The following is a 25,686-nucleotide window of genomic DNA, read 5'->3' as shown; positions in this document are numbered from 1 at the left end:
ACTTGAACCGCAATATTCAGGTCATGGTTAGAATATTAGCAGGTCCTTCTCTGAATTATAGAAGGCAAAAGGGGGTCATTCCTATAGTATGCACTTCCCAGTGTCCTATACTTCAAAAGTCATGAGATGTGATCTAAGGTGAGATAATCCAACCAAATGAGTGGCCTTCATGTCACCTAGCAGGACTTGCATAGACAATAGTTTCTGTCTACTGCTGAAATTAGACTTCCCTCAAGATTACTTGTCTTTTTCTGCAAACAGTAAGATACCAAGGGTTTCGGTAGTTGTTGCCCAATAGCTCCACTTAGAGGGTCAGCCCAAAAACCCTATGAAACAGGATCAATCCCCATCTTCAAGCATAAAAATACACACCGCTTTCCATCATTCTCCAATTTTTCCTCTCTAAAGGTGTTTGGCCCAGGAAGGTCTGGGGGTGATCTGAGGTGGGCAGTAGTTAGTGGAAGGATAGGTGATAGGTGCTACCAGTGGAGTTTCTTCAGAGATTCCCATAATGTTGTTGGAGCTTGTTGTAAAAATGATTGGAGTAGAAGGGTAGGAACATATAACTTTATTCCAATCACAGGAAACAGATCTGTCCTCTCCAGCAGCAGTAGCAGCACTGGCTGAAGCAGGACAGAATACAGAACACAAAGCACATAATTATAATTCCATAGGCTTGAACATAAACAAAGTAAGAACAAAACACATCCCCCTTCTTTGTATAATTAACAGAAGAATAAAATTATATTTATTATATCCATACATATAATGTCTTAACATAGCACCACCCTCCCCTTAATCTAAACAACAATTATATGAATAATAATAAAAAAAAATCACAATATAGAACAACAAGCATGAGTTTTTCACCCAATGACAAAATCCTTCAACCACAAGGGTAAATCTTTCTTTCTTTCACATTTTCCACCAGAAGAAGTGTTACTACCATTGTTAATATTGTCACTCAAATCATGTTCATTACTAACATCGCAATTAGTGTCTGGGATACATTCCTGAGGCACATTGATATCATTAGACCAAAGGGGGTCAATAGGGAAATCCGGTTTAGTTCTCTCTGTTTTCTTTGCACAGCACCACCCTTTTCAAATTCCACACTTTACCATTTTCTACACAAACAGCATTATTTAAAATCTCAATCACCTTAATAGGTTAAAAAAATGTACTAGTACCTTTAGTGACTTTCTCACCCAATCACCTATTTTAATTAGAGTATTAGAGACATTTCTATGTGTATAGTAATATTCTCTAGTTTTGTTTTTGTCTTTAGAAAGCCTCTCTTTAACCTCTTGTGCTGACCATGTTAAAATTGAACACTCCTTTAACCACCCAGGATGAAAATTACACATAGGAGGTCTTCCTCGCATCATTGAAAAGGTGATAACTTTGCTACATCATTCTTAGACATTCTATATGCCCATACAGCTTTTTTAACAGCTAACTTCCAATCTGTATTATTTGCAAATGCACCTTGGATTACACCCTTTAACACTCTATTGAACCTTTCTACAGTTCCGTTCCCACTAGGATTGTACAAAGCAGTAGTTTTATGTTTACAACCAATCCTGTCAAAGTATTCTTTTTCCGCAAGGGAAGTGAATTGTACACCATTGTCCCTCAAAGGTGTGATAGGTATACCTTCAGAAATAAATACCCGATCTAAAAATTCTAATGCTGAATTTGTATCAGTTTTTGTCACTATGTGAATAATAGGCCATTTGGAAAACAAATCCATCAAAACAATTATGTATTTTTGCAATTCACCTATTGGCCCCATTATGTCAATTGCAACATTTTCCCAAGGTTGATTAGGAATACTATCATTTGACATTGGGGGATTAAGAGTGCGAAGGGTTTTATCAGAGCTCAACAAAATGCACAATTATTTACAAATGTTTCCATGTGCTTGTCAATAAATGGCCCCTAGAATGATTCTTTCACCACATTTTTTGTTCTTACTACACCAAAATTACCTTCATGGCATAAATGTAAAATTGCATTTCTCATTCCAAAAGGAGGGATTACTTTGCAGCCTCTAAAAATAATATAATTTTCAAAGGATAATTCAGATATCACATCCCAAAAGGCTTTGCACTCTTTAGATAATGAATCTTTCTTTGGCCACATTTCAGATATGTACTTTACAATATTTGATAAATCCTTCTCTTTAAAATGTTCAGTTACCCAATCCTCATGTTTAATTGCAGATAACCCTGAATCGTGTACCAAGGCAACTTTAAAGTCACACCAAGGATCATCCTCACATGTCTCCAAGGGGTTAGGTAAACGCGTCAGGAAATCTGCAATAAGATTGTCCTTCCCTGGCACATACAATATTTTGTAGGTGTAATCTTTCATCCTGATAGATAGACGTGCAAGTCTTGCAAAGGCAGATGAAATCCCTTCTGTGGAAAGCAAATTGATTAGTGGTTTGTGGTCAGTACGTAAAACAACTGGTTTACCCCAGATGAAAGCTCTGAAATGGTTGAGAGCACAGGCAAGTGCCTCTCTTTCGATTATAGGGTATTTCTCTTCTGAAGGTGAAATCGACCTTGATTGAAAATAATATAATCTTTTCCTTTCCGTTAATGTTCATTTGGGTGAGCACTGCTCCCAACCCTTATTACTTGCATCAACAGTAATGTAGGTATCTGAACAAGGGTAAAAACTAGAAAGATGTGGTACTTTATCTAAGTATTCCTTGATGTGCTGAAATTCCTCCTCACATAAAGGATCCCAATTAAATTTTAGATGTTTTTTAAGTAGTTATCTAATATTAAATACTTTTCCTATAAAGTTTGGCACAAACTTTGCACAATACTCTGCCTTGCCCAGAAAGGACCTAACCTCATCTTGGTTGCTTGGGGATGGAACGTTCTTTATAGCGTTGATTAGCTCTGGTTTAGGTTTAACACCTTCTGCAGAGATGATATGACCTAAATATGAAACATTTCTTTCTGAAAACTTACATTTACTCAACTCAATGGTTAAACTTTTACACTCTAATATACTTAAAACCTTTTGAAGTCTCTCATCATGTTGACTTCTGTGCTCTCAATGAACCAAAATATCATCTTGGAAGAATTATACCCCACTATCCTTGTTAAACAAATTGTACATAAGTCTTTGAAATACGGCGGCTGCTGATGCTAAGCCGAATGGCATACGTTTGTACTGAAAGCACCCTAAAGGTGTTATAAAAGCCGTAATTTTCCTAGACTTCTCTGATAAAAGAATCTGAATGTATGCTTTTAAAAGGTCGATGGTTGAAAACCACGATGTTCCATTAAGACATGAAAGCATCTCTGTAATTTTTGTCAATGGAAATCTGTCAGTAAGTATATTATCATTCGCATGGCGTAGATCCACACATAGACGGATTTTCCCATTACTCCGTCGTGCAAAACAACAGGAGCAATCCAGTCTGATGACTCTACTGATTCTATTACATCTAATTCAACCAGTTTTATTAGTTCATTTTCTACCTCATCTCGTAGCATAATGGGTATCATTCTCATTTTGTGAACCTTTGGAACTGCATCATCCTTAAGGATGATCTCATGTTCGAATGCTTTTAGCGTGCCCAATGCTTCTCTAAATACGTCAGGAAATTTACTTTGCATTTCCGTTCCAATTGACGTAATCTCATCAACAATTAAAACTTTTTCCACGCTATTTGGATCCAGGATAATATGTAAGTTCCCTTGATCCCTCCATCCAAATACCGATGGACCATTTTTCGCTACATATAATTTCCCATGTGCACATCTGTTTTTAAATTCAAATGATAACCACCTATAACCAATAATATCAATACTTTCACCAGTGAAGCTTTCTGGGTTAATATCAGATGGAGATAAATATTCACCAATTTTATCCTTAAACTTACTGTTCCAAATGTCTTTATTCACTATTGTAAATGGTGAGCCAGAATCATCATATATTCTAATGTTGACTCCACCAATACTCTTGTTGCATTCAGGTTTCCGTTTTGTATTGATTTCATCTATGTTTAGTACCAACCTCCTTTCCTGAAGATTCAATACGCTTGATGTTTTAACATTTTCATAAATATCATCATTCTCACTGCTGCTAGAACTCATGTACACATTTCACTTATTTTTTTCATGCGACAACTTTTTGCAAAATGCCCAATTATTCTACAGTTCATACATTTTTGTTTAGGTGCAGGGCATAATTTACTGTGTGCTAGGTGGTCTTTGCTACCACAGCGGTAGAATTTCCAATCCGAGTTACTTTGTCTCCACTCTGCGTTATTAGGTTTTCACTTTTGATCATACTTTTTGTTTCTTTTGTTTTTTATATGACTAACTTTACAAACATTTGGATGTTCTTTATCTGGCTGTTGCACTTCATTCGCACATCTCCCTGACATCTCTGCTTTTCACACCAAATTGACTACATCCATTAAGGAAGAATCTACATCAATCCATAAATGATCTTGTATGGAACTTTTGTTACTATGCATTACTACTTGGTCCCTTATAAAGTCATCATAATTGTCACCAAACTTACAATCAATTGCTAATTTCTTAAGTTCGGCAACAAAGTCGTCAACAGATTCGCCTTTAAGTTGTTTGCTTTGGAAAAAGTTATATCTTGTAACCCCAATGCAAACCTTGGGTGTAAAATATTTGTCTAAATCATTCAATGCTGCTAAGTGTACATTAGCATCACCGCTAACAGTAGTTTTTGGCATCCTGTTATAGGTTTTTAATCCTTTAGGACCAATAAACAATAGTAAAATTCTCTTTTTTTGTTCAGCAGACATTTTTTTAGTTTTCAGCAATGGGGGCAATATAGTTGTCAACATATTCCTTCCATTCAGTCCATACCATAGCTGGTTCACTTCCAGAAACCCAAAAACTATGAGGTGAATTGATTGTAAAGTTTTGCTGAGCCATGTTTGTCAGTAAAAATATGAACAGTCTATATCAAGTATATACCAAGTATGACTTTTCGAATATCGTTTTTAAGATAAATCAGAAAATATAACAATGAATAATTAGGACTCCCACCTGTTTCCTGTGTTTTTTGAAGCGTAATCCATAATGGTCTTAGCGATATGAGCTTATTTACTGCTGCGTGTACGATGGTAAAATGACACCGTTTTTTTTTTTACCAAAATGGCCACCGTATCGGGTCACGCTGCATGACCTCGCTGGGTTAATGCTACATTCGTTGCGTACGCAATGATGCAGTACGTTTGAATCGTTGTAACACGACTGTGGAGGTTGAGGAAGGCAGCGCACGGTGAGTTTTCAAATATCGCACTGAGTTCAAAAGATACTTGTATGTCAAGATGCCAATATGATAGTGGACCGACTGCCCCACGCTATGTTTTAATTACATAAATTGAGTGTACAGTACCTTCAGTTCTCTATTTCCTCTTGATACCTCCCACTGCGCGTAGTGAATTTCCAAATCTCGCCCTGAAGTGTATAAAAAATGCTTTTCACCCAGCGATCCCAATTCCGATAGCGGACCGACTGTCCCACGCTATATTAAAAATTTGCTATATAAATTGTACAGTACTTCAGACACCTTCCAGGTTATTTTTTTCCTATTTTTTTTATTTCCGCTTCTCCATTGATCCTTCAGAACGCTATTTCTGCTGAATTTACTTCCAAGGAATTAAAGTAGAATCCTGGTTCATCCGCCAGCCCTTCGCCAGTAATTGTTGCATAAATTATTGGAGAATAAGTGTAGGAAAATATTACTTTATTCCAATCACAGGAAACAGATCTGTCCTCTCCAGCAGCAGTAGCAGCACTGGCTGAAGCAGAACAGAATACAGAACACAAAGCACACAATTCTAATTCCATAGGCTTGAACATAAACAAAGTAAGAACATAACAGAGCTGTGTTGGGTGATCCACCTTGGGGCTGGCTCAGATCCACTTTTGGGTCAATAAGATGGATATTGTACCTGGCATGTCACCTGAAATAAAGAGGTCTGGGAGGAATTGTGGGCATTCAGTTCACCAGCATCTCTTAGTCTATGGATTAGAAACATAACCTTTGTACAATAAATGTAAAAGTTATAACCATAAGGAGCGAGTAGGGGAGAGTGCATACTGATAAGTAACTTCTGTGCGCACAGTTACTCCTGGTGAATGCTGTTGTCAGTTCTAATACACAGTACACACTTATCCAATATGTTAGGTCTGGTACGCACAGTTGGTGCTGTGCGTGCTGCAGATGTTGTTTTAAGACCTAAGTGTTATAGCACATGCACAGGCAAGTGCTTCCCTCTCAATGGTGCTATATTTTCTTTCAGTTGAGGATAAGACTGGAAGCAAAAGCAACAGGAGTTTCAGACATACCTACTTTTTGAGACAGCACCCAAACCTACGGCACTGGCATCTACCGTTATAATACATTTGTGACCACTCACATACGATTTCAAAGCAGGCTTTTTAGATAGAATGTCTTTTATTTCCTGAACAACACTGTGTGTAACTGTACCCCCCCAAAAAATCTTTTTTCCTCAACATTTTTTTAAGTGGTTCCATGAGAGTAGCGTACCCACTAACAAATCTGGCATTATAACTGCTCAACCCCAAAAAGGATCGCAGATCGTCCTTATTACAAGGTGCAGGTGCTTCTTTTGAAGCTCTGATAAGATCTACCTTTGGTTTGATATCTTGTGCAGTTATATGGTGACCTAAATATTCCACGTTATCTGTGCAAAAACTTGCTATTGTCTTTTGAAACAGTCATACCATGCTTAGACAGAATTCCCAAAACGTTGTCCAGAATGTGGTTGTGCTAAAAAAATATCTTTAGCTAAAATAAGGATGTCCTCCTGGAAGGCTAAAATGCCATGTACACCCTTGAATAATGTGAACATTATTTTTTTTAACACGCCGCCGATGCAAGACCGAACTGCACCCGTAAGTGCTTGAAAGTTCCGAAAGGCGTGATGAAAGTACAAAGAGATTGAGATATTTTTTTAAGCAAGACTTGATGATAAGCCGCTTTCAAATCAACGTTACTAAAATTTGAGCCCCCTTCAAAGTGGAAATGAATTCCTTTATCTTTGGAAGGGAATAGCAATCAACGAAAATATTTTTGTTTAAAGAGCGTAAATCTGCACACAAATGGGTTTTACAATTTTTTTTCCTAGCGATCACCACTACACTGACCCATTCTGCAGCATTGACAGGTTCAATTACTTTTTCTGCACATAACTGATCTAAGTGTTGCCTCATGTCATTCACAATAGGTAGGGGAACATCTCTGGCTTTGTTTGACTGCCACAGCACCTGGTTTCAAAATTATTTCATGTTCAAAATCTTTAAGTGTACCAATAGAGTCTGAGAATACAGTAGGATATTTCTGCAAGATTTTATCTATTTCACTAGTATGACCCTCTATAAGCATGACAGGAACAGTAGTGCCTGGTATTAAAACTATATGCAGACTCTCTTGATCTAGCCAACCCATTATGTCACAATGATTAACTGCTAATTATATTTTAGTAGATATAGACCTCCTGGAAAACTCCAAGAAACACTAAGCCACAATGTATACCTTGAGCAGCAAAGAGTCAACTAAGGAAATGTTATACAGTGTCCTCTGGTGATTGAGAGACATCGCGAGAGCTGCCCTGTGATCAGTGGCAGCCTTGGTGTTGGGAAGAGACAAGGGCAGATATACAGAGCAAGGACAGTCGGTCAACCACAAATGGATGAGGAAAGAGTGCATGCAGGATTCATGTAGACAGCAGGAACCAGAATGTGAAATAAAATGTTTTAGACATCCCTTTCATCCCCATGTGTGTAATGGGTAGTCATGGTTCCTTCTTGGGGCCTTATTAAAGAAAGTGCTCTGGGGCGCAATAAACATGTGCGCCCGCTATTTGCACTTCAGGGCACTTTGGTGTCACAGAAGGAGTCGTAGATACTTCTGTGCTTCCTCCTACAATACTTCTAGTGCTGGTGCACCTGTAGTGCCAGCACTATCTTGAGAGGGTGTTCTCATTTGCTTGGGGGTGTGGCCCCATGTAAATAAGGGAATTACTGTGCCTCTGCACCAAAATCGTATTACTGATGTGGGCACAAAGGCAAACATGTCTTTAGGATATTCACTGAAAGTGCGCCACAAAAAGGTAGCAAAGTGAAAGTGTTCCTCCTAAAGGCAGCCCTCTGGGGGTGAACAAGGGTGCCCCATGGACCCCCCCCAGACATCCTCCTGCAGGCAGATGCATTCACTCACTGCACCTGCCTATAAGGAGATCTTGATTCCCCCTTGAAAGTGCAGGTAGGTTGCCACCTGCACTGAGAGACACAGAGCAGCTTTTAAACAGCTGCTCCGTATTTTATTTGAATGCGCTGCTCCGAGGGCAGCCTGGGGTAGCAGTTGCCCAGAGGGCACCACATTCAGCATAATAGGTCACACTTTCCCTATTTCTGCACAAAGCATCTGTTTGAAGGTGTGCCATGGTGCACATAAGATAAGTGCATAATAAGGCCCCTGGTGAGCAGAAGGAAATGAAAGAATTTGTACAGTCTCTGATGATCTACACTGAATGCAATCCAGCCTCGCAGTGGCACAAGGAAAATGTAATCACGTGCCTCTGTCAAGTAAAATGTCACTTCGGTGCGACTCGCAGAACATGACCAAGGAGGGAACTGACACAGAATCTGACCAACACATGAATAGTTTCAACCTACAAAACTCCACAACATTAGCAGTACTTTAGAGAACACCATAAAAATCTAGATGTCTAGTATAGCCTGAGCGAAACACGTGTCGACTAAACCTATCTATGCTCATCTGGCTTGCATTAGGATACTATTTTCATTTGTATTCTACTAATAGCAATTTAAAAATATGTGAATCGCTGAATACTCAGGAACATATTTTCTTTACCATTTAGTGGAAAGTGCTATGCTATGCACCCGCTCTTTCAAAGAGCATCTATCTATACAGGATAGGTAGTTCACTACCACAGCACCTCTTGTGCACGCAGTCACCACATATCACTTTACTGGCAGATCCAGCCTACTCGCCTACCACAGACCCCCTTGGCCTAAAACCCAGGAACTACCCAAACCATCATTACATTGAGTTCAGACCGGAGTGATTCCGCACTGTGGACCAAGCTTGAGTGGGGGTGTAGGAAGAAGGGTGCTCTTTTCACTGTGAAGCCGAGGGCGTGAGGAGCTTTGTGGTCCTTTATGGAACGGATGAGAAGCTGCTTGTAGAGATGTATTTCAGCTTCATTTCTGAAATGTACTAGAGAAGCAGCAAGACTACTCTATGCAGAATGGTTCTCCAGATGCTTGGTAAGTTATGCAGTCTCTGCTTGTCACCATCACCCTATTTGTCTGCTTCTGTGGGAGGGTTCTGTCTATCTTTTGTTTGTTAGTCTAGTACTGCTTAGAATATTGCCTGGTTGGTCGGTCTTTCTGTCCCACTCTATATTTCCAGCTATTCTCCCTTCTCACAACCACATCATTACTTTGTGTGTGTGGCTGTGTTTCTCGTTTCCCTGCTCTCGCCAATCCCCTGTTTCTCCTCCATCCTTCCATTCATCTAGACCTTTCCACACTGTCTTCCTTTGTCTCAATTCAGTGAAACAAATGTGATTACATTTATCTTTTCCTTTCTCCTTTAAAATGCTTCCCGAGTTTTCTCTCTGTAAGGTAAGACATGCTTCTCTTTGTAAATTTCTGTCTGTTTTAGTTGTTTGTAGAGTTAGTCTGCTGCAATCATGTTGGCACCCTGGTTTATCCAGAGTCCTCTGTGTCTCTATGCGATACAAGAGCTAAATATAGACCTCTCTGTTGCTTTCCAGCTAGTTTGGGCTCTGCAGGCACCTGTTGAGCATACATAAAAGCAAGAACTGACACTGCACCCCTAGGTGCCTAGATGTATTGATTTCTAAGAAGGCAGTAGCAGTGTGTGCCCTAACACTTGCTCTGCACAGAACACCCTTTCTCCAAAATATTTCTTCATGAGCTTAAGAGTTTTCCACCTTTGCCAACAAAAAGAAGGTGGACATATTTGCTTATTTTATTCCATTTAATTTCACACTAGAAAAAAAGTATTTGTAATCATCCATTCTGACAATAGTTGACCATTCTGACAATAGCTGACTACCATCCATAGCATCGAAAGAAATGTAATCTTATATGCAAAAATATATCATCCTTGTTGCTGCTTCCTCAAGGTCATTACAAATTATTCTGTTTTCTGAGACCAGACCACAGTTTTTCTGCCAAAACCTGGTGCCTATGCATAGTCAAGGTTTGGAAGCAGATGTATACAACACTGCATAGACGAATAGGAGTCCTTGCCGTATGAAATATATTCAAATGGCTGATGGCAACTACCAAGATTTCAAGTTACCCCTTGTCTGGGTCAAGAAGCACTTCCAGTCTTGTTGACTTTTTTCTTTGCATTCTGTGTGGGTTTGTTTTTTGAACCACAAGTACTAGAAAGCTTAGAAAAGCAAGGAATGGAGAGAATCACTTTCACTTGACAATGAGAAACTTAAGTGCCCTCTTTGCTTTAGAGATCGAATTATTCCAAAGAACAATCCAGATAAACAGGTAACATGAGTGGAACAAAGGTTTGCCTCAATAAACTCAACATCTTACTGGAGAGTTGGTGTAAATTGGAGGGTCGGTCTACCGAACACCAACCTATAAACAGTGTCCAAAAAATTAACTGCCAACACCAAGGAATTGAGTAATCTCGAGGTCAAAATGATCAGTCTAGGAAACTGATTCCCATCGATCGCAAGAGATGATTTGCTATGCAAAAAAAAAGAGGCTTCGCGGCAGGAGTGGCCGGTGCAGGTAAGCGCGTGGGGAGTTAGGGGGTCGACAGATGTCGACAAGAAAAAATAAAGGAAACCACTAACCTTACGCTGGCCAAGTCGGTGATGCGGCCAGTGCAAGGTAAATGGTCTTCTTCTTTTACATTTTAGTTTCCCTCGTAGTTATCTGTCGAATGACTCCATCACGCTTAACTGCACCAGCCTTTCCAGCCTAGAGGGACAAAAAAGCCTGATTGATGACAAAACCCTTATGGCAATGGTGTCGAATGTAGGTCATAGAGGACCAGATCTTGTGACATATTCGGGATAACCACTACTTGTGTATATAAGCTCATTTAGATTAATTGTACGTAAGTTATTTTACATCAATCCTATGTAATTCTGGAATTGGCCAAGACAACCAGGACCTACGCTGGACATCTATGCCATCAGGACTAAGCCCGGCATTCTGGTTCTGCATGGCATTTTGCCTACATACTTCCTTTTATTTCAATCCGGGGCAGGCTGATGCAATGGAAACATTGACTACAGTTTCACATCCACTTACTATGGACTAAAAAATATTCTCCCACCAGCAGAAGATGGTGGACAAAGCCCAAACTCCCTATTAAACCCATCACTATACCCAAGATTCTAATCCATAGATATCCGGTTCTTCAGTTTACCAGTATTGTAAGGTGTCAATCTAGATATAGGAATGGGTTGCATATGTGGTCAATAAAGGTTATACAGGTGTGATTTAGTTTCTCTTTGATTTGGGATCCGCAGATATAAAAGAAATACAATTAAAGGGCTGATGCATGATTAAACCATGCATCGTGTGAGTACACCGTTTACAACGCCCACTGTTTAAAGGAACCAGGTTTTACCTTATTATTTACACAGTCAATATCTTTGAGTGTGCCGTTGTAGGAGCAATGACCCTAAATATTGCACATGCTAGTAATGGGTGCATTAACTTTGGCAAAGAGACTGCTTTATTTAAAGCAAATTTAACTTACATCACGGATACTGACAGCAAATCAGTTTTTAACTGAGTAGAAGGTTCAACCCATTGCGTTTCTTTGATTATTTTTTTTAAGTAAATTTTTGTGGGTTTTTTCTTAATTACATTTCATGCTCCTATATCTAAATGTAATGCCTCTTTTAATGCTTTGTATTTCTGTTCTTATCAGATTTCAGACTCCAAAAACCTGTTGACGTTTAATTATTTTGGTGTGTTTAAACTCTTTTTGTCCTGTCTGTTTATATGGATTTTGATTTCCGTAAACAAATACTTGAACTCAAAGGCCCTGATTACGAGTCAAGCCAATGCTATGACTTATCACAACTGGCCAGGCGTTCCCACGCCCTGCTTTCACAGGTGCGGGAACACCAGGGTTGGTATTACTGGCTGGAATATCCTACAGGTTAAATCGCAGGAGGGTCTGCTGGAAAGAGAGTGACCCGACTTCCACCTGACCCCCTTCAAAGGTACAGGAGGAACATGGATGTCTCCCTTATCTTCTTGCACCAACTCCCCTGCCCCAGATGTGCTCCCCTCCCTACACCTCACTGACCCCTCCCAGCGATCCCACTGTCCCAATTTACCACCTTCTTAAAGCACTTGGCAAATAGGATCAGAACTCTGTCATTGTTCCAGCCTTAATGAGGTCCTGCATTTGAATGTTTACCCAGTTAAATTGTCTTTGAGTCCTGTTACCCATTCCAGATGAAAAAACGTCTTACATACCTGCTGGAAAATGTATTTCCTGCCGCACATCTTATCCCCTCACCTAAATAGGGCTAAAGTGATGGTGTAGGGGGTTTAGAGGTAAGCAATGACTCTGCAAGCTATTCAAAACTGAATTTAGAAAGGTAACCGATCACTCTTGTTACAAAAACGAACTTCAAAAATCTAGTCAAAAACAATATGGCAATACCTTTTCCCCCCAGCAAACGGTTTTAGTAAAACTATATTGAAACCATCATTTAATGGGCATTTTGGCATAGTGAAGGTCGATACATGCATTGCTTAATTCGTAAAAGAATACCTGACGGGGCCAAATATTTTGATAAGAAGCCTGTGGCTAGCACTATCAAAGGTCAGTGTGCAGAATACCAAGGCTGCCTAGTCTTGATTCCACCTTGTGCTACTTTAATCCACCACCAGAACAGTAGGGGCTGCTACCGGACGGGGGGTGGTGGAGGGGGTTTAATAAAAAAATAACACTTACCTTGGAACGGCAGCAGGAGGCCCCTGGCTCACAGGCTCCCCTGAGCCAATCACAACACCGCAATGCAACATTGTGATTGGTCTGAGCACTGTGATTCGTTGCACAGACGGGAACAGTGAGCCTGTGCATATTCCTCACCAGGCTGTTTAATGCAGCCTGGTAGGGAACATGCAAAGTGAGCATGAACTGTTTGGTCTGCCCAAAAGGGCCAGCCGAACAGTTCATGCGCACTGTCAGTGTGCAAACCACTCCACCTTGGCTTTGGCCAGCCCCACCCCGCCCCACACCACACAGGCAATTGACTGCATGCAATTGGAAAAACAGGCATTTGCAATGCGATAGGTCTCTAATTTACGAGAGTTTAAACTATTGTCATTTACCATGGCAATAGCTCAAACTCTCCTAAATGCGAGACCTATTTCACTTCAAAGAAGCGGCCACCATTGTCTCAGCTGTTTGAAAGTGAGCATGGCGCGCTGAATGCTGCAGGAAAGCATGTCGTGCCTGCAGTAGGAGAAACTCTTTGAAGAAAATAGATCTTACAGACTAAATAAGACTTACCGTCTAACAACAGAAGTAAAAGGGCCAATCGCAATGGGAGGTTACAAATGCAGACAAGGCGGTACTAAGGAGGGACTAACAAGCCTAATAACAACTTTGAAGCCAGTGTTTATGAAGGACAGTGACACAAGCCAATGACCAATATGGGCGGAGAGTGGACGGGGATTCTATTCCATACTGCACTACTGCATGCCTTGCAGCAGCTCATGCGCTGCCCAGGCTCGACCTAATAAAATGATAATAACGATACGTTATTGTCATTTTATTTTTCCTTTTTGCGCAGTGGGGCAATGCTCCCCTGCCTTAGCAGAGGAGCTGCCACTCGACCAGACAACTCCTGCGATTTATCTCACTCTTGAAGGTTCTTTTCATCCAAGCATTCATATTTTTTTATAGTATTAGTTCATTATTTTTATTCTTTTGGACCTAATACTGTCTGGGCAAAGACTTCACCTCATTATTACCGGTTTAACAACCAAATACAGAAGTAAGCAGCTGAAAGTTGACCAGTTAACCTTTGCAACCACTACACCTGAACAAGTCGCCACGTTTGTAGTAACTTTTGTTCCGTTAGAGCTAGAAACAAATATTTTTGTTGAATTCTGCAGATTATGCAGCAGATGATAGATTATGCGGCAAATACAGCAATTCCATAACTATGCTAAAAGACCCGCAGCCTCATAATCCCCGTGGCTCTGGTTATGAGGCAGTGCCTTGCCCTAATTTCCCTAGAATTCCATTTAGAATAATAATTTATCTAGTGTCGGAGTATTGCTGAGGAAAGCTAAGCTACATTTTAAGTTAAATATTGTCAGATAAATGTGAAAAGGATTTATGTTGTAACTTTGCTTATGTTACCCTTGCTTCTTTTCCACCATTCCTTCACCCCCTCCCTTTATTTCCAACCCATGGTTCGGTCCTACTTCTCCTGTGTGGCACTTCTGAGCAATGTGCTCCTGAGGTATTTCAACAGTTACTTCATTCAAGATTCTAGTGTCTACTTTACAATAGTTCATTTTAGATTAAAACATTTCAATCAAAACGTTTCTATCAAAAGTCATTTTTTAACCATTTCCTTGCACTATAAATACATAGCCACTGAATTCAATGTATGTGTAGATTTATGGAACCTTTGAAAATGGTGTCACCTCTGTTTGTCAGGATGCATTGCTGTTTTATTTTTGCAGGTGCTAATTTTTATTCCTTCATAAGCTAAATGTCTGACTTTTATTGGGTGTTTTAATAAAAATCTCATACCTGTATATAGGTTTCCTGGACTAAATATCCTTGCTTCCACACCATTGCCTACTGGCAGTGAAGGAATATTTTAAACTTACGTGTGATTTTATGTTGAACAACAACTTTTTTGTATATGTTGACATCTACAGCCCTTGTGTTCTGTGTTTCAGTTGACCAAAGTATGTTTGAGAACTCAAATACAACACTCACGCCAAAGCTGCACCACAACCGGTCTCTTTCGCACCTGGCAACAGCGACCCAAGGAACCCCAATGTCAGGAGAGTCTTCCGGGGTGGGCCTCCTGATGGGGAGCACGCAGCACCTCAAGAACCTTGGCAAGGCGGTTGGGGCCAAAGTCAATGACTTCCTGCGGAGGAAAGAGGCCTTGAACACCGAGGACATTGGCGTAACGGAGGTCAACAAAAACGTGGCGTCTGTCCTGTCTACAAGTCACAGCTCCCTGTCTGGGCTGATGACCAACGGTGATGGGTGAGTCCATTGTTTACTACATTCCAGACAGTCAAACTTTGTACTATGATATAACGTATGTCACCAAATATGTACTATTTATATATTTTCGAGCGATACCATAGTGTCACTCAGGACTTTGTGGGATAAAAAACTAGGGGGGGGTCTCTCAAAGGGGCGTGACCGATGTAATTAAGGGCGTAGATTAAAAACCCTTAAGCTAAAAATCTTGGCTTATCATAGTGTACCGCTGGTATTTTGCTGTTTCCATCATTGCATTCAGATATATGATACAACAAGTAACATTACACCTACTACAAGCCAGGACTATTGGCTTTGTCAATGGTTGTTAGTTGCATAAATTAAATAAGCAACAACTATGGCTTTGTGGAATATAATATTGAAAATGCTTCAGTTCTTAAATGATGAGACTGTGAAAGAACTAAAACGAGTCTCTCTGAAGGTACATTAAAGCCTTTGAGTAGTGGGACTGCTGCAGAGTTAATATATTTTTTTTCACCCAAGGTTGAGGGCTACAATTGAGACATGACTCAGCACTTGCTTTTTAGAACTGCCGGTGCAGAGCACTGCCAGGACCGGGGCCACTTAAAGCCCTGGTGTTGCTCTATGCCACAAGTCTCCAAACTTTTCCGTATTAAGAGTGTATTCTGTTAAATGAAAATCATCCCAAGCTACTGATATTATTAGTCTTGTGATGATGACCATAAGAAGCATGGTTACATTAATGGCCGCCCTATGCAAGATTACTACGAGTGGTTGTCCCAGGGTTGCCAGCAGTAATGTTAAAAAGGTGTTGTCAATTTGGAGTGCCTCTACATGGGTATTATGTAACAGTGTTATCTGCAATACCCTTGGCACATAGATAATAATGTTAGTAATACATTTCTCAAATATTCTGAATATCAAATAGTTTTAAATATATTAGGGAAAGTTCCCTTTTTAGGTCTCGCAGACCTAGCGTTGCAGCGCGCATGCGTTGCTCGCTCTGCGAGGCATATTGTAGTAGGGTAGGTTTCAGAAGTGGAGTTGAATCCCCGTCCATCTTTTTTATTGGCTGACGTCATCGTTTATGGTAAACGCTGGCTTCTGAATGAAAATGAGGGTTCTTTGTTACCGCCCTGTCTCCTTTTAGGACCTCTCATCCGTACTGGATCATTTACTTGCGGCGTTTCACGGTCTCCTTCATTAGTCAGTAGGCACTATGTTTTTCAGTCGCCTTTGGCAAGGGCGGCCACATGTTTATTTTTGCATCGTGCTAAAATGAAAGCGCTATGCAAATATAAACAAGCGGCTGCCTTTGCGCAATGGCAAGAGCTTGTTAAATTTAACATCGAAAATGTCCACAGCCCGCGCATCACGACTCCAAAGACAGAAAGTTCCAGGAAAAGTCTTTTTTTTTTGTTATTTTATTTAAGTTACTGCAGACGGGTGATACACATGTTTTTACTTCATTGCTTTATCAGCACGCTGACATATTGCCTACATATGGCAAAATATTCAACTAACGTCGTTCACTAATGTACCACACAGTGTCAGTTCTGGTAGGGATGTTTGTGGTGTGCAATGTTAGTATTATATGTACTATTCTATTCCCCAGCTCATTTTATCAAACAGAGAAAGGTGGAAGGTTGAGTCAGTCCTGTTCGTGTCTGAAGTGGCGATTTGCCAGATGCAGACATATTTCTGCAGCAGACCCTTCGATTGTTCCTTGAATATATACCACACGGTTTGTGTACAGCTGTAAACACAATATTTCATGAAAATGTTATACTTGGCTACAGTACAGTTTATATTATTAATCTATCTATGCTATGTGCAGAGTCCCTAATGAAATATATGTGTGAATGTACAGACCTGGAGCACATGCCCAAACAAATAGTAGACATACCCTATGTACAAAGGAGATGTGGAAGCTCTTGTTTACAGACCGCATTTTACATCCTGCAGCACTATGTGGTGGAATATGGGAGACGATGCAGTATTTAGTTTGTCAAAAATGGCCATGTCCTGACACTACAGACTAAAACAAGCATTTGCAATGCAATAGGTCTCGCATTTACGCAAGTTTAAGCTATTGGCATTGTAAATGACAATGCCTTTTATTTATGTTTTAAAAACAAAAGTAAAAGCCATGACCCCAGGACACCCCCCACGCCGCTCGTAGTTGTTGTACCCCTGCCCTCTGGTGTGCCCCCCCCCCACTCCCCGCCGCTGCTCCCTCGCGGCCCCGCCCCCTTTTCTTTCTGTACCCACTGCCCATTGGCCGCCCCGGTCCCGCCTCCCAGCTGCTCCTCCCTCCCACTTGGCCTCATATGGAGGCCGCGCGGCGCTGGTGAGTGTGACCTGACCCCAGGCCCCCCCACGCCGCACATCCCCTCAGCTTGAGCGCGTCACTGCCCCCGGCGCCACAGGTTCGCCCCTGGCCTCGGTGTCCCCCCGCCGCTACTTTCTCCTTTTTCTCCGCTGTTGCCCACACTTGTGACCTAATTTGTGCATTTTTGTCTGTTTTTTAGGTATTTCTGTTTTCCTCGTAGTTATTGTATCCCTGCCCTCTGGTGTGTCCCTCTGCCGCTACCTTCTCCTTTTCTCCGCTGTTGCCCACACTTGTAACCTAATCTGTGCATTTTTGTCTGTTTTTTTAGGTATTTCTGTTTTTTCCTCGTAGTTGTTGTACCCCTGCCCTCTGGTGTGCCCCCCCGCTCCCTGCTTCCCGCCGCTGCTCCCTCGCGGCCCCGCCCCCTTTTCTTTCTGTACCCACCGCCCATTGGCCGCCCCGCTCCCGCCTCCCAGCTGCTCCTCCCTCCCACTTGGCCTCATATGGAGGCCACGCAGCGCAGGTGAGTGTGACCTGACCCCAGGACACCCCCCACGCCGCACGGCTCCTCAGCTGTGAGCACGTCACTGCCCCCGGCGCCACAAGTTCGCCCCTGGCCTCGGTGTCCCCCTGCCGCTACTTTCTCCTTTTTCTCCGCTGTTGCCCACACTTGTGACCTAATTTGTGCATTTTGGTCTGTTTTTTAGGTATTTCTGTTTTCCTCATAGTTATTGTATCCCTGCCCTCTGGTGTGTCCCCCTGCCGCTACCTTCTCCTTTTCTCTGCTGTTGACCACACTTGTAACCTAATCTGTGCATTTTTGTCTGTTTTTTAGGTATTTCAGTTTTTTCCTCGTAGTTGTTGTACCCCTTCCCTCTGGTGTGCCCCCCCCGGTCCCCGCTTCCCGCCGCTGCTCCCTCGCGGTCCCGCCCCCTTTTCTTCCTGTACCCACCGCCCATTGGCCGCCCCGCTCCCAGCTGCTCCTCCCTCCCACTTTGCCTCATATGGAGCCCACCCGGCGGCCGCGCAGGCAAGCCCGTCTGCGCCCGTCCGTGCCTGGACCGCGCCCAGCGCCAGGACCCCTGGCCCTCACAACGAACTACCCACCCGACGAACTTACGACGCTGCCACCCTCCAGGCACTCAACACCGGCCGGAACCCCGCCTGCTACCGAGCCACCCCGAAACTGACCCACGGACCCTTCACCTGCCAAAGCTGCAAATTCACCTGCCTCCGACCCTGCCCGGCACCCGCCAAGCATAGCACCAGCAACAACCACCTCAAGTGCATCCTGCTCAACACCCGCTCCGTCCACAGGCACGCCGTCAAACTCTGGAACCTCCTCGACACAACAGTAACGGACGTCGCCTTCCTCAAGGAAACCTGGATGAATGCCTCCTCAGCCCCCGACATCGCCATAGCCATCCCGGATGGCTACAAGATCACCCGGAAGGACCGCGTCAACCAGACCGGCGGAGGCATCGCCATCGTCCACAAAAACACCATCCGAATCACGACCAACTCCGACGACACCCTCACCGCCGCCGAGCACCTTCACTTCCAGATACACACCAACCCCAAGACCACCCTCAGAGGCACTCTCATCTACAGACCACCGGGACCACGCACACAATTCAGCGAAGCCATCGCAGACTTCGTCAGCCAGCACGTCCTAACCTCCTCAGACTACATCCTCCTAGGGGACCTCAATTTCCACCTGGATAACAACAATGACAGCAACACCACCACCCTGTTGGACAACCTCGCCAACCTCGGCCTCAAGCAACTGGTGGACACCCCCACCCACTACGCCGGCCACACGCTAGACCCCATCTTCTCCTCCAGCAAGCACATCTCCTTCAGCCACTCCCCAGACTTCACTGGACAGATCACAGCTGCGTCCACTTCAACTTCAGGAGAACCACGACCCACCACCACCCGCAACAGGTACCCCGCAGAAGCTGGACCAAGATCACCACCGATCAACTCTCCGCCTCCCTCAGCCAGTACCCTCCCACCAACTCGAGGGACCCCAACGAAGCAGCCTGCAGTCTCACTCAGTGGCTCACCAACTGCGCCGATGAACTCGCACCATTGAAGAACCCTCCCAGCAGACCTCGCAGCAAGAAAACCTCGTTGTTCACCAACAACCTCAAAAACTCCAAGAAGACCTGCCGCACCCTCGAGAAAGCCTGGCGCCACGACCAGACAACAGAAAACAGGACAGCCCTCAAGAACGCCATCCGAAAACACCACCAGCTGATCCGCACCACCAAAAGGACAACATTCAAAGAACGACTGGACAACAACACCCACAACAGCAAGGAACTCTTCTGCATCGTTAAAGAGCTCTCCAACCCCAGCGCCTGCAACAACGACATCACACCCTCGTAAGACCTCTGCGACTCACTCGCCTCGTTCTTTCACCGCAAGATCGCCGACATCCACAACAGCTTTGGCGCACAAACCACGCACCCAACCACCGAACGAGCGCCCCCCACCACCACCCTCTGCACCTGGACCCCGATCAGCACCGAAGACACCACCCGCACGATGAACACCATCCACTCCGGCTCCCCGACCGACCCCTGTCTACACCACATCTTCAACAAAGCCGACTCGATCATTGCACCCCAACTCCGGGACATCATTAACAGCTCCTTCGCATCCGCCACCTTCCCGGAGAGCTGGAAACATGCTGAGCTCAGCGCCCTCCTGAAGAAACCCACCGCGGACCCCACGGACCCCAAGAACGTCCGCCCCATCTCGCTCCTCCCTTTTCCTGCCAAAGTCATCGAGAAGACCGTCAACAAACAACTCTCCACCTTCCTCGAGACAAACGGATCCCTCGACCCCTCACAGTCCGGTTTCCGAGCAAAAACACAGCACCGAGACCGCCCTCATCGCAGCCACCGACGACATCAGGTCCCTGCTCGACAACGGGGAAACAGCTGCCCTCATCCTCCTGGACCTCTCAGCAGCCTTCGATACCGTATGCCACCGCACCCTAATACAGCGCCTCAGCAACACCGGAATCCAAGGAACTGCCCTGGAGTGGATCATCTCGTTCCTCTCCGGAAGAACCCAGAGAGTCTGCCTCCCCCGGTTCCGATCCACGGCCACCGAAGTCATCTGCGGCGCCCCGCAAGGTTCCTCGCTCAGCCGCACCCTCTTCAACGTCTACATGAGCCCCCTCGCAGCCATCGCACGCCAACACAACCTTAACATCATCTCCTACGCTGACGACACCCAGCTGATCCTCTCCCTTACTAACGACCCCACCACCGCCAGAGCCAGCCTCCAGGAAGGAATGAAAGACATCGCAGAATGGATGAAACCAGGAAGACGGTCACCCAGGCCCTCGTCACCAGCCGACTGGACTACAGGAACATCCTCTACGCTGGCACCACAGCCAAACTCCAGAAAAGACACAAAAAAAGAAACAAGGTGAATTTGCCACTATGATCAGCACATCAATATTGCATTTTTCCCATAGTATTGATTTATCCAGTAACACGAGAATACTCACTTTGGGAGTGCCCAACTGATAAGATGCTTATTCACCCTTAAGCAATTTCAGCCATGATAATCTACCCACAGAAGGTGTAGTAGAATTTCATGAACCATAAAGAGAGATAATTATACCAGTGCACATCCCTACTAGTTACTTTTATCCAATTGAGTTTCAATTCAAACCACTTCATAAGTTCAATTTTCTTCAAGTCCACACAATTATTCAGATAGCACAAAGTCCATTAGTTCTTAAAGTTCTTATTTATTGATTGCTCTCTTGCCACATCGTCACAGCCGACGCGCGTTTCGCCCTCCGCTGGCTTTTTCAAGGCAAAGCAAAATAGTATGGTGAGTGGCGTATTTTCATATGAATCAATAAAAACGTCAAATCCTTAATCATTGGTCCTTAAAGCCATAGAATAAGTTCCATCGCCATAGCGAAACCGGTCACGTATACGCAAGGCGTCTCTCTTCCGCGTTCGTCTTGCATGGCGATGGAACTTATCATGGCTCCCATAATCCTATATTAAATTAAATACCACTGAGTGACAAATGGATTTAGAGATACAAGAAATTTATGGAACAATTTTCGCATCCACTATTCTAAGGCTTTAAGGACCAATGATTAAGGATTTGACGTTTTTATTGATTCATATGAAAATACGCCACTCACCATACTATTTTGCTTTGCCTTGAAAAAGCCCGCGGAGGGCGAAACGCGCGTCGGCTGTGACGATGTGGCAAGAGAGCAATCAATAAATAAGAACTTTAAGAACTAATGGACTTTGTGCTATCTGAATAATTGTGTGGACTTGAAGAAAATTGAACTTATGAAGTGGTTTGAATTGAAACTCAATTGGATAAAAGTAACTAGTAGGGATGTGCACTGGTATAATTATCTAAACTCCAGAAAAGACTCCAACGGATACAGAACGCTTCGGCACGACTCATCCTGGACATCCCCGTCACAGCCACATCTCTGCCCATCTGAGAGACCTGCACTGGCTCCCCGTCAGCAAGAGGATCACGTTCAGACTCCTCACCCACGCACACAAGGCTCTCTACGACATGGGCCCCAAATACCTCAACAGCCGCTTGACATTCTACACACCCACCCGCCAGCTCCGTTCCGCCAGCCTCGCCCTCGCCACCGTCCCACGAATTCGCAGAACAACCGCCTGAGGAAGATCCTTCTCCTACCTGCTGGCCAAGACATGGAACTCCCTCCCCACCCACCTATGGCGGACCCAGGACCATCTCTCCTTCAGGAAACAACTCAAGACCTGGCTGTTCGAGCAGCGCCTTAAGACCCTAGCGGGTGAGTAGCGCGCTATACAAATTCGCTGATTGATTGATTGATTTTTATTTTCAGTGTCAGTAGCTCAAACTCCTGTAAATGCAAGACCTATTGCATTGCAAATGCTTGTTTCTATACTTACGAGTGCTGAAATATACAAGAATTCTAGTTCTTGAATTCTCTCTCACGTTTGGTACACATATATTAATTCAACCAAACAAGCTCTACATTTACTGGGCGGGTCTCAAAACAGGAGAGCGATTTGCAAGTAGCTGTAGTTCTACCAGTAACTCATGAACTACTTGTTGGAGAAGCTTGCTCTATACTTTAGGCCTCTCAAGGGGTACAGAAAGAAAGGTATAAAAATACCAATGAAATGCAACACAATAATTAACGTGAAAGGTATACTTTTGAGAATTTGGCCTGTTTATTAATACTTTTTTCAGCGTTTAACATTGATAGTATTATGCTATATTTGTCTAAGTGCTTAAATCCATTTTTTGTCAAATGCGTGTACTAGTAGCTAGCAGAACATTTTTGCAGCACTTTCAAATTAGAAATCCATATACTGTGTATCGTCTGCCATCTGGTGGTTAGATTGGAAAAGTTTACTGTGGTTCCCTTATAGCTCGCCATTGAGGGCCCAGCTGGATGTATAAGGAGACTTATTATCTGTGGCATCAAACAGCGCTGTACAACGTGGGCTGGTAGAGTGTTATGATTTACAGCCTTGTTCAGGTGCAGTCGAAAATTTAGGAGGAATTCCGACTAAAAACCAGAGAAGAAGGAGGCCTCAGAATCACTGTCAATAACAGTAATTTCCTGCACTAAAAAGGAACGATTTAAATTACTTTTTTGGTGTATGTTACAACTGGGCCAAGTGGCTGACAGAGACCATGTTTTACGACTTTCTGTTTACAGACTACGAAATTCGAACCCCTTCGTCATCCTCATAAGGACTCTCTCCCCACCTTAAATTCTGAAAAGCTGTAAACACTTAGCTGGCACCTGCCTCAGTCTTCTTCACTCCAGTGGTTACTACTTACTGCTTCTGACAGCCAAATTCTACACTACATGAAAGAAAAACACAATAAACGTTTATGGGGTGCTGGATTTATAACTCAAAGGCCTGAGCAGTTTTAGAGGTCTGCATTGCCAAAGTGGAACTTTATAATTTCTTCCACTCGGATGTATGACATTACAACGCATGCTTTTACATCGCATGCCTTTACAACGCAAGTATTACAACGCAGTCCATTACAACGCATAGTGCTTTGGGGTGCTGGATAGTGAATAGTTTAATTTACTATTCCAACTCCAGTCCCCGTGGACACTAGGGAAGGTTATTGGATAGTAAATTAACCTATTCCCTATCCTAGAGCGCCCCCCAGAGCAATGCGTTGTAATAGTTTGCGTTGTAATGGTTGCGTTGTAGAGGCTCTGCGATGTAAAAGTTGCGTTGTAAAGGTTGTTTACCCTTCCACTCTTCTGGGACCTTAGCAGACCTAAGGTTATGGCTAAGTGGCTCGATGAGAACCCATTTGCATCAAGGGGCATTGCATGGGTGGTACATGGGCATTCCCATGTAACCACCTATGCTTTTTGATGCAAAACCCATCTACTAACATTAGTAGACTGGGTTTAGTGCCTAAATTTAACGCCACTGAAAAGCAGGTGTTAAAAGGAGAAATGTTTTCATTTCTCCCTACGACGCGTACATGAGCTCTCATTGACTGATTGGGTACGTCTTGCACAAGGGCGCCCCCTACAGTGGGTACACGTCGGTGCCATCTGCACCGTACATGCCTGTGTTGGGGAGACCCTTGGATCTCCCCCTGAGTCCGAGTCACAGGAGCACTCGGACACATGTTTGTAAACTATTACTTTAAAAAAAGTGCTTCTCAAACCACTGATAGAATCTGATGACCCAGGGTAAAATGCTTCTGCATGGTAATGAAATACTTTTCAAATTTTGTAGAGACATCATATTTTTACATGCAATATGTTTAAAAAAAATAAAGGTATTCCCAAAGTAATGGTGTAGGACACCTAAGTTACTTACTTTCTTTAACTTCAGCTAATCTGTAAATAAATACTTGCCATTTAGTTAATATATTTATTAATGTTAGTGCTGAGTCGAGGAAACACCAGCCCAGTGCTGCTGTTGACCAGAGGACTGCAAATAAATGTCAGGTGGGCCACAAGGGGCTCCCGGGCCTTACTTTGAGTATCACTGTTCCAAATGAAACATTAATTCAGGAAACTATTGAAAAAAAGTCTACACATTCCCAAGTTGGCCTGAACTGTAATTGTAGAATTAGCACAATGCTACAACCAGGTACTTTTTTAAAACTTTAAACGTGTGTTCCTTTCACCAGAGATTTATTGAAAGCACATGGAAGAAATCCCTTACTAGGAGACACTTTGTAGAATTTGTTGGAGGATATTTCCAAGGGTTAGCCAATGAGAAGAGGAGGCCATACCTGGGAGTCAATGCCCCAGACAGCCATTGCTTCTTGTACCCTCTTTTGCACACACTCCTGCTATCCTTCTCTGCCCACTCCTTACCGTAACTGCTTTCCATGGCCTGTCCACTACCTGCTTCTCCTTTGAGCACTCAGCCAGCCCTATGTTGGTACTGGGCCGTGGTAGGGTTTAGGGGCCAGAGGGCTGTAAAAAGCAGCAGTGTCTTCAGAACCCTGTTGAGGCTCGGCACTGCATGGCTGCTCTGAAATGAGCATGTTGCGCCCTCCTCATGCCACCTACTGCTGCTGTATGTATCAGAGGATACTGCACACATTAGATGATGGTGGATACTCAAAGGACGTCTGCAGCTACCTCCTAACACCACCTGCTGCCTCTGCCTGCATCAGAGCAGTGAAGAGTCATGGGAGGTAAATGAGAAGGCTCTTTGGGTTCTTTGGGTGAGTGCTTGTGAATGCTAAAATGGGTGTGTCCTTTGCGCGTGTGTCTCTATCCTCTTGTGTCTCTGTGCATGACTGTGCATACCCAGAAAAGGGGAAACATATGGCCTAGTGGCTTGGTGTTGCAGACTTTGGAACATGGGGGAATCAGGTTTAGATCCCGGCCTCTGCTCAACGGTGATGCTGGGCTAATCACATAATCTCCCTCTGCCTAAAATTATTTTTAAAGAAAATGAGTAACGTAGTGTGGGTCTGGTGTAAAGTGCTCCAAAGCCCTTGGGCCAGGTTCCTGGCTGTAAAAT

General features: G+C 43.4%; 1 protein-coding gene across 2 annotated transcripts in view; it reads left to right on the top strand.

Annotated features, from left to right (window-relative positions):
- Window positions 1-25,686, top strand: part of NOS1AP (nitric oxide synthase 1 adaptor protein) — a 1,240,081-nt gene that overhangs the window by 1,201,845 nt on the left and 12,550 nt on the right. For both annotated transcript variants that reach the window (XM_078643785.1, XM_078643775.1), the window contains exon 11: window positions 15,018-15,336. In XM_078643785.1, coding sequence (XP_078499911.1) covers window positions 15,018-15,336 — 319 coding nt within the window. The remainder of the gene's footprint in view (window positions 1-15,017; window positions 15,337-25,686) is intronic.

This window comes from Lissotriton helveticus, chromosome 1_1 (genome assembly GCF_964261635.1).
Source record: "Lissotriton helveticus chromosome 1_1, aLisHel1.1, whole genome shotgun sequence".
In the NCBI taxonomy this organism is placed as follows: domain Eukaryota; kingdom Metazoa; phylum Chordata; class Amphibia; order Caudata; family Salamandridae; genus Lissotriton; species Lissotriton helveticus.
This window is presented reverse-complemented; position numbering and strand designations above follow the sequence as displayed.